At 31.3% G+C, this 10000-nt stretch overlaps 1 protein-coding gene and 2 non-coding genes across 3 annotated transcripts; 2 read left to right on the forward strand and 1 right to left on the reverse strand.

Annotated features, from left to right (window-relative positions):
• Positions 1 to 37: 37 nt before the first annotated feature.
• Positions 38 to 2189, forward strand: LOC148914326 (ATP synthase subunit b, chloroplastic-like). The gene is made up of 2 exons (XM_089043724.1): positions 38 to 997; positions 1719 to 2189. The coding sequence occupies exons 1-2, from the start codon at positions 853 to 855 to the stop codon at positions 2141 to 2143; spliced, it is 570 nt and encodes a 189-aa protein (XP_088899850.1). The 5' UTR covers positions 38 to 852; the 3' UTR covers positions 2144 to 2189.
• Positions 2190 to 4192: 2003 nt separating this feature from the next.
• On the reverse strand, positions 4193 to 4264 carry TRNAR-UCU (transfer RNA arginine (anticodon UCU)). The gene has a single exon. It is a non-coding gene; the product is annotated as a tRNA-Arg (tRNA).
• A 1606-nt stretch (positions 4265 to 5870) lies between these two features.
• TRNAS-GCU (transfer RNA serine (anticodon GCU)) lies at positions 5871 to 5958 on the forward strand. Its single transcript has one exon. It is a non-coding gene; the product is annotated as a tRNA-Ser (tRNA).
• The last annotated feature ends 4042 nt before the right edge of the window (positions 5959 to 10000 follow it).

Here is a 10000-nt window from a genome sequence, read left to right on the forward strand (position 1 = left end):
TAATTATATTAATATTATTTTTATTTCAATATTGAAATATTTCAATTCGGGGTTCTAATTAGTTTAACTGAATAAATCTTAGCGATGGAATAATTAAGTCATAATTCGTTGGTTGATTGTATCATTAACTATTTTTTTATTTTTTTTTGTTTTGGTGCGAGGAACTTAACATGAATCCACTGATTTCTGCCGCTTCCGTTATTGCTGCTGGGTTGGCCGTCGGGCTTGCTTCTATTGGACCTGGGGTTGGTCAAGGTACTGCTGCGGGGCAGGCTGTAGAAGGGATCGCGAGGCAACCAGAGGCGGAGGGAAAAATACGAGGTACTTTATTGCTTAGTCTGGCTTTTATGGAAGCTTTAACAATTTATGGACTGGTTGTAGCATTAGCCCTTTTATTTGCGAACCCCTTTGTTTAATCCAAAAATATATATTTTTATTTTCTTGGATTTGCTGCTCTTGTTTTTTCGAATTATAGTAAGATTTAACTCCTACAATTAAATTACTTAGGGCCAACAACCCACGGAAAGAGCTGATTTGAGGATGAGGAATTCACACTCCAACTCGCTTTCTTCCTTTACCTTCTTAGTCCAATGGAAGAACTTTTTTTAGGAAGTATTGCAACAAACGAGATATTTCGTAACTGACCTGACATAAGATCTGGTACCTAACTCTAATAAGTATCATTCTTATTGGAAATTTCCACTTATTGGAAATTTCCAATTGAAAAAAAAATCCATTTATAAATCAATATATTTTTTGACTCTATTTAGAAATAGGGAAATTAATAATAAAAATAATACAAAAAAATATAAATAATTAGTCTATCTATAACTATAAGAAAGAGGAGATCATATGAAAAATGTAACCGATTCTTTCCTTTCCTTGGGTTATTGGCCATCCGCCGGGAGTTTCGGGTTTAATACCGATATTTTAGCAACAAATCCAATAAATCTAAGCGTAGTGCTTGGTGTGTTGATTTTTTTTGGAAAGGGAGTGTGTGCGAGTTGTTTATTTCAAGAATAGGCTGGATCCAACCAACTGCATTTTTTTCGTTATAACTAGGAAAAAAAGGTGCATGATTCCGCGAATTTCTTATGAAAAAATATATATATATTTAAGAACCATAGCATTTCGCGATTCATTGGTAAATCTACTTTGATTCTCTCTCAACCAATAATGTAAACCATTAACAGGGTTAAAGCTAAACCGTTTGAAGTTCAGATGCAGCATGGTATTCTTTCTACTACTATGTTAGTTAATAAGTTAATATGGAAGCGGGTTCAAAACAAATAGTTGGAATTTTTTTTTTCGATATAAAACACTCATGTCGCTAAAATTATTTGAACCCGTTATTTGATTGGAAAAAATCGGAAAAATGGGTATTTCACCCCCCTTTATTTATCTTTTTTATCCAATGCTGAATCGATGGCCTATGTATAAAGTAAGAAGAATTCTTTGGATTAAAAACAAAAAAAGAAACAACCTTGCTGACAATTATTTGTTTGGTCAGAAGAGTCCTCCGAATATTATGTTCTTGGATTAGCGATCCGTTTCGATATTTTCGAATATGAATAGAGAAGAGAGGATAGGCTCATTACATTAAAAAAAAATATGGGAATTCCCATAAGTATAAGTAATTGAGCGTGAGAGCCAAATGAAGCGAAAGATTCATGTTTGGTTCGGGAAGGGATCGTGGAAGTTTTGAAATGAATGGAAAGATAATCTACTTTCATTAAGTGATTTATTAGATAATCGAAAACAGAGGATCTTGAAGACTATTCGAAATTCAGAAGAACTACGCGAGGGGGCCCTAGACCAACTGGAAAAAGCCCGGGCCCGCTTACGGAAAGTAGAAACGGAAGCGGATCAGTTTCGAGTGAATGGATACTCTGAAATAGAACGAGAAAAATTGAATTTGATTAATTCCACCTATAAGACTTTGGAACAATTAGAAAATTACAAAAATGAAACCATTCATTTTGAACAACAAAGAGCGATTAATCAAGTTAGACAACGGGTTTTTCAGCAAGCCTTACAAGGAGCTCTAGGAACTCTGAATAGTTGTTTGAACAACGAGTTACATTTACGTACCATAAGTACTAATATTGGTATGTTTGGAACGGTGAAAGAAATAACGGATTAGTCCTTCTAATGCAGGCATTATTTTTTTTCTTCAAAAAAATAAGAAATACTTATGGTAACCATTCGAGCAGATGAAATTAGTAATATTATCCGCGAACGTATTGAGCAATATAATAGAGAAGTAAAGGTTTTAAATACCGGTACTGTACTTCAAGTAGGCGATGGCATTGCTCGTATTTATGGTCTTGATGAAGTAATGGCAGGTGAATTAGTAGAATTTGAAGAGGGTACGATAGGCATTGCTCTGAATTTGGAATCAAACAATGTTGGTGTTGTATTAATGGGTGATGGTTTGATGATACAAGAGGGGAGTTCTGTAAAAGCAACAGGAAGAATTGCTCAGATACCCGTAAGCGAGGCTTTTTTAGGTCGTGTTATAAATGCACTGGCTAAACCTATTGATGGTCGGGGCGAAATTTCATCTTCTGAATCTCGATTAATTGAATCTCCTGCTCCTGGTATTATTTCGAGACGTTCCGTATACGAGCCTCTTCAAACAGGACTTATTGCTATTGATTCTATGATCCCTATAGGGCGTGGTCAGCGAGAATTAATTATTGGGGACAGACAGACCGGTAAAACAGCAGTAGCCACAGATACTATTCTCAACCAACAAGGGCAAAATGTAGTATGCGTTTATGTAGCTATCGGTCAAAAAGCATCTTCTGTGGCTCAGGTGGTGACTGCTTTACAGGAAAGGGGAGCAATGGAATACACTATTGTGGTAGCTGAAACGGCGGACTCCCCTGCTACATTACAATACCTTGCTCCTTATACAGGAGCAGCTCTGGCTGAATATTTTATGTATCGTGAACAACACACTTCAATCATTTATGACGATCCCTCCAAACAAGCGCAGGCTTATCGCCAAATGTCTCTTCTATTACGAAGACCGCCGGGCCGCGAAGCTTATCCGGGAGATGTTTTTTATTTACATTCACGCCTTTTGGAAAGAGCCGCTAAATCAAGTTCTCGTTTAGGTGAAGGAAGTATGACTGCTTTACCAATAGTTGAGACCCAATCGGGAGATGTTTCGGCTTATATTCCTACTAATGTAATTTCCATTACAGATGGACAAATATTCTTATCTGCCGATTTATTTAATGCTGGAATCAGACCGGCCATTAATGTGGGTATTTCTGTTTCCAGGGTAGGATCCGCAGCTCAAATTAAAGCCATGAAACAAGTAGCTGGCAAATCAAAATTGGAATTGGCACAATTTGCAGAATTAGAAGCCTTTGCACAATTCGCTTCTGATCTCGATAAAGCTACTCAGAATCAATTGGCAAGAGGTCAACGATTACGTGAGTTGCTCAAACAATCTCAATCATCTCCCCTTTCGGTGGAAGAACAGATACTGACTATTTATACCGGAACGAACGGTTATCTTGATTCATTAGAAATCGGACAGGTAAGGAAATTTCTTGTTGAGTTACGTACTTACTTAAAAACGAATAAACCTCAGTTCCAAGAAATCATATCATCTACCAAGACATTTACCGACGAAGCGGAAGCCCTTTTGAAAGAAGCTATTCAGGAACAGATGGAACGTTTTCTACTTCAGGAACAAGTATAAAGAAATACTTTGAATCTTCATCAATCTTAATTTAATTATAAAATTATAATCTTTCTATAAATCTTTAGAATTTAAAATATTATATAATCATTATTATTATATAATCTTTTAATCTTTATATTATCTTTTAATCTTTATATTATCTTTATAATATATATAATATATTTTATATTATGACTTGATATTATAATATCATGACTTTAACAAGTCATTTAAAAATTATTATAAAAATTATTAATTTATCTATAAATTATATAAATATATTTTTTTATAATATCTTTATATAAACTAATAAACTAAAATCTTTAGAATATATAAGAATATATATTAATTATTTTATTTAAATTTATATTATTTAATTTAAATTTATATGTAATTAAATTAATATGTAATAAGAGCGTTTCTTATTCAAGTCATTCAAAACATATTTCTTGACATAGAAATCTAAAAAAAAAAATACATATGGAAATAAATTGCGTCCAATAGGATTTGAACCTATACCAAAGGTTTAGAAGACCTCTGTCCTATCCATTAGACAATGGACGCTTTTCATTCCAACTTTAATATTTCTTGTTCGGAAAAATAAATGATGCATTATATTAATTCAATTTTTAATTAAAAATTAATTAAAAATTGAATTAATATAAATCTTAAAATATTTAATAAAACTAAGATAAAGTAAAAGCGGGTAGCGGGAATCGAACCCGCATCGTTAGCTTGGAAGGCTAGGGGTTATAGTCGACGTTGATTCATCATTTTTAACGTCTCTAATTCAAAACTGAACGTGAAACTTTGGTTTCATTCGGCTCCTTTATGTAAGATGGACAAATTCCCAGATTAAGACATGAACGAAATAAAAAAAAATTCCACCCATAACATCTATGTCAGCTTTTCTGTCTGAATGTATTCAGAACAACCCGCTTTCTAGACGATCCCTAATAGAAAAGAGGGGGATTATAAAAATCTTTCTAGTTACTTCGTTCTCTATTTCTATTTGAGAGAATCCTTAGGAAAAGCATTTTGTTTCCACCGAGCTAAAACAATTTGTCAATGTCTCTAGTAAACCAAAGTCATTGTTTAATAGCTATTTTGCTTCAATTTACCTACATACAAATTCTAAATTAAAGATTTAGTTACGATTAGAAATACACCCTCTATCTTTATCCATGGATCCTTTATTTATACTTATAAATTAAGAACTTATCCATTTAGAATAGAAGTATTGATCCAATAAAAAAAATTATGTTTCGTAATCTCATAATCCAATTTTTCAACTTTTCATTGATTCTTGGATACAAATCACGAGAATGTATATTATTCCTCGAATTTTTCATTGAGAGGTAAAGGATTAAATCCTTTTAAGAAATAAAGTTTTTGATCGGAATGGAATATTAATCAAACCGAAAGACCCCTTAACTATTAAGGGATTATAGAACGAATCACACTTTTACCACTAAACTATACCCGCTACAATCCGATTATTGTATATAAATGAACCTTTTGTCGAACAATAAAACAATAAAATTGGTCGTAATAAAAAGTCAAAGTTAAAAGAAAAGATAGGATCATAAAATAATCATTAAAATTAGAGCGTTTACGTGTTGTATCAGAGAACTTAATGAGATGAGGAAAGGAGAATTTTTTTAATTTAAATAACTAAATAACAAGTGTTTTTTGCCGTAGGTTTTTGACCTAGACGTCTCGACAAAACTACTTAAGCCATAACATACATGAAAATGGGTTGTGCAAGAATCCACAGTTCCTTTATTTCTTATTTATTTATTTATATTTACTTTAATTGAAATTGAAATAAAAGGAATATAAATAAAATAAGAAATATAAAAAATTAAGATAAGAAATGACACTCTGATTCAATATCATTTGATTCGATAATCATAGAAATCGAAATGAAATTTTTTTTTTATTTTTATTTTTCCAATCGTAATAACAAGCAAGTATTTTAGTTTTCAAATTAAATAAATCCGTTTATTTACGATTTGTTGGAACAAAAAGGGCGGGCCCGGCCTGGTCAGTACTTAGCCGGGCTGTGGAACTAAAAAGCCCCTTCGGATCGGATGAAAAAAAATTATTAAGGGTTTTTTAAGCCTTATTTTTTATAATGTAACATAGTATTATCTTTTTTCAATTGGGAGGAGAGATGGCTGAGTGGACTAAAGCGTCGGATTGCTAATCCGTTGTACGAGTTTTTCGTACCGAGGGTTCGAATCCCTCTCTTTCCGTTTTTGTTGATGACTCGATATTTTCTTTCGAATTTTTCGCGAGTTCTTTTTGTTTTTTAATAGTTAAAGATGTGTAATAAATAAAATACTACTAAGAGCATTTAAAAATCAAGCAAGGAAAACAAAAACCTTATTTTTTATTCTTCACGTCCAGGATTACGTCCCGGATCATTAGACAGGAATCCGAAGATAAAGAGAGAAACAAAGAATATCACTACCGTGTAAACAAATAGTTTTAGAGTAAGCATTACATAATCTCCAAGATTTTTTTAGTAAAAAAGAGAATAGATTCTCCGTTTTTATACCGCAAACCCTACCTTTTTTATTTTTACACCAAGAAATGAAGTGGGGTGATCCAGATTTGTCGCGGTTGTACAAGAATTTCAATATTTGAATTGAGGGTGTAAGACTTATCTGGTCTTATCAATTCTTAGAGTTTTTTTTTTTTAATAAATCATGAATTTGTCTAGACAAAAGATATCATCGAAAACTTACAGCAGCTTGCCAAACAAAGGCTAACAGAAAAAAAAACAGGGGTATTACTGGCATAACATCTACGATTGGATTTAAAAAAGCGTAGGCCTCGGGCAATTTGGCGACGAAAAAACTACTTGAATAAAGAGCGGAATTAAGACAGATCAAACTAAATATATTAAGCATAACAAACATTTTGTTCTTGAGGATAATTGTATTTTATTTTGATTGAGTTATTAATAAATTGAGTTTTTTTATTATTTAATTATTATAAATATGTTATTATTCATAGAAGAGAAAAATGAATAAAAAGAAAATAAGATAGACCAAAAAACTTTCTTTGATTTGAACTCACCCAATCAACAATCCTTCAATTCTCAAATCAAAAGAGAATAGAATAAATCATACTTTCATACAATATCTTAATTGAATTATATGTAATGATCAATAATTCAGTTTAATTCTATGTCTACATGTATAAAAATTGTAGTAATTTATTTTATAGATGATAGATATTTAGACTGGAGTTGACGAACAACCAGTACCAATATTAGTGTTTATTAGTGTCGACTAGAAATGGGGCGTGGCCAAGTGGTAAGGCAACGGGTTTTGGTCCCGCTATTCGGAGGTTCGAATCCTTCCGTCCCAGAGCATACCTGACCCATAATAATATTATAATATTATTAATATATAATAAAATATAATATATATATCTATATCATAATAAAATATATAAAAATTAAAGATTGTCTTTTCGAACAGTCTTCCGTTTAAGGGTATAATATTGGTATAGAATGTGATTCTTGTTTCTTTTTTTTTTTTATATGAAATCTGAATCATATCTTTTTCATAAATTTAATCTAGTTCAAATAACACGCATACGAAATTTAATCTGTTTGTGACTTGTTATACTGATTTTACACTATGAAAAAATAACAACCTAAACCTTAAACCTTTTCTTACATAAGTCTTTTTTATCTATCTTTTTTTATCGTTGATGGGTTAATCCAATATAGATTTTTCTCTCTCTTATGATGATAAAAAGTGAATGGTCCTTACTGTAAAACCTTATGCAAAATGCAAATAATGATATCGGGTAGGAAATTATTCAATCAATTAAATCTTTTTAATGATTTCTTATGAGTTCTTGGTACTCGAAGAAGTGTTAAATTGTTGAATTTATCCTATCATGTTACTTGAAGATAGAGATTAAAAATAACTTGTTTATTCGTGCCGAACCGATGATTATTCATGATTCCATAATTGAATCAATTACATACTGGTTCCAAACTGAAGGAATGTTATGGTAAAACTTCGTTTAAAACGATGTGGTAGAAAGCAACGTGCGACTTGAAGGACATGATCCGCTGTGGATTCTTACATCCACCATTTTTATATTATATAGGAATGAAAGTGCTCTTGGCTCGACATCGTTTGTTCTGTTCTACTGGAACCCCCGTTTTTGGAGTGTTGTGATGTAAATAGTACGCGATGGAGCTCGAGTAGAAAGTATTGATTAATTTCTCAAGGGCAAGAATCTAAGGTTAGTATCGATCAATAAATTGGAACAACTTCGTAAGTATATTTTCGATATATAAATCTAAAGGATCCAATTCGATTTAATTTTAAATTAATGTTAGAATTGGTAAAACTCTTTCGATCAAATCAAATCAAATCAAAAGTAAAGTGTATTACGTAGGAATCAACCATTCATATGATTCTTTGATAGAAAGAAATCACAAAAAACGGTATGTTGCTGCCATTTTGAAACGATTTAAAGATCACCGAAGTAATGTCTAAACCCAATGATTCAAGGCAAAGATAAAGATCCTGGAACAAGGAAATACCATTTTTCAATTGTCTCAACAACTAGATCAGAATGAAGAATCAAAATAGATTCTTAAAGTAGACAGACAAAAGGGGTTAGAGACCACTCAATAAATGAAATACCTAAAAGGTTTCTTTTGAGTTATTTGAGAGTTATTCAACTTGAGTTATGAGGGTGCAAATAATTTTTTTTTTTTTCGGTTGGGGAAGAATAAGAAAAAAGTACTTAAAATCAATAATTTAATTAATTTATTTATTTTATGGATATGTTTGATGTTATAATTCTATACTATAGACATAAGACATAATTTATAATTTTCTTGAGCCGTACGAGGAGAAAACTTCTTATACGTTTCTAGGGGGGGGGGTATTGTTCATCTATCCCAATGAGCCATTTATCGAATCGTTGCAATTGATGTTCGATCCCGACGAGAGGGAAGAGATCTTCGTAAAGTGGGTTTTTATGATCCGATAAAGAATCAAATCTATTTAAATGTTCCTGCTATTCTATATTTCCTTGAAAAAGGTGCTCAACCTACAGGAACTGTTCATGATATTTCAAAAAAGGCGGGGGTTTTTACGGAGCTTCGCCTTAATCAACAAACAAAATTCAATTAATGAAATATAAAAAAAGAAGATGTGGATGATTTGTATATAGCTTTGGATAACCTTTTTGTTTCGTTGCTATTTCTTCTTTTGTTCTATTCATATCATACTTAATTTATTATTGTTACTATAGAATGTTGTCTTTTATAACAACAAAAATCTATTTTTTTATATTTATATAAATAGATAGAAAAAGATCAAGTGAATAAATGAAGTAATCGGGTCTATAAATATAAAATTTTGAGATTACTGTCAATGAGGTGGTTTTCGGTGGAACTCTATGAACAAATAAAAAAACACAAAGGATTAAACTTGTTTATTTTACTTATCAAATAAACCTCATTTTTTTTCTACTTTTCCCTTTATCTTCCTTAATTTATTCTTCCACCAATATTGTATATAAATATTGTATATATTATGTAGTGCCAATCCAACACAAGTACTTAGTTTTTTTTTATTAAAATTGATTGAAATTTAAATTGTTAGTTAGATTTATAATTTGTTTTCTCTTTTGTATTTTTTTTCTCAACATTCATATTGACAACAGTGTATCAAATAAATATAATCCGATCGTGGATAATAAGGATCTATTTATATCTCTGTCCCATAGATTTTATTTCATTCAAATAATGGGTTCTTGGATTTTCTGTGATACAAGAAGTCTTTTTTTTATTATTTTGATTAAGATTAAAATTAATAAAAATCTATATGTACTAATTCATTAATGGATAACATAAGAGACAAGGGGCGGTCCTTAAATATTTAAATATTTAAAATGCCTATTTTTATCCGTTAATTTTTATTATGTTCAGAATATAATCAATTAGAAATTTTTAAATTTATTTTAATATTTTGATTGCTTTTGATTGCGCTGTGCAATTCAATCTTTTTATTTATTGGGATTCTGATTGTATCTACACATTCTAATTATTGGGGTTGCTAACTCAACGGTAGAGTACTCGGCTTTTAAGTGCGACTAGCATCTTTTACACACTTGTATGAAGCAACGGATTCGTCCACATCATCGGTAGAGTTTGTAAGACCACGACTGATCCTGAAAGGAATGAATGGAAAAAGCAGCATGTCGTATCAATGGATAATTCTGAGAATATTTCATTCTTACCGAATACGTACA

This window comes from Prunus mume, unplaced genomic scaffold (genome assembly GCF_029339155.1).
Source record: "Prunus mume cultivar Tortuosa unplaced genomic scaffold, ASM2933915v1 scaffold20, whole genome shotgun sequence".
NCBI classification, from domain to species: domain Eukaryota; kingdom Viridiplantae; phylum Streptophyta; class Magnoliopsida; order Rosales; family Rosaceae; genus Prunus; species Prunus mume.

Excerpts from the sequence above, each read along its gene's own strand:
- LOC148914326 (XM_089043724.1), top strand. The coding sequence starts at position 853 with ATGAAAAATGTAACCGATTCTTTCCTTTCCTTGGGTTATTGGCCATCC. Across the intron at positions 998-1,718 it reads TTTTTTTGGAAAGGGAGTGT|ATAATCTACTTTCATTAAGT; the intron begins GTGCGAGTTGTT and ends ATGAATGGAAAG.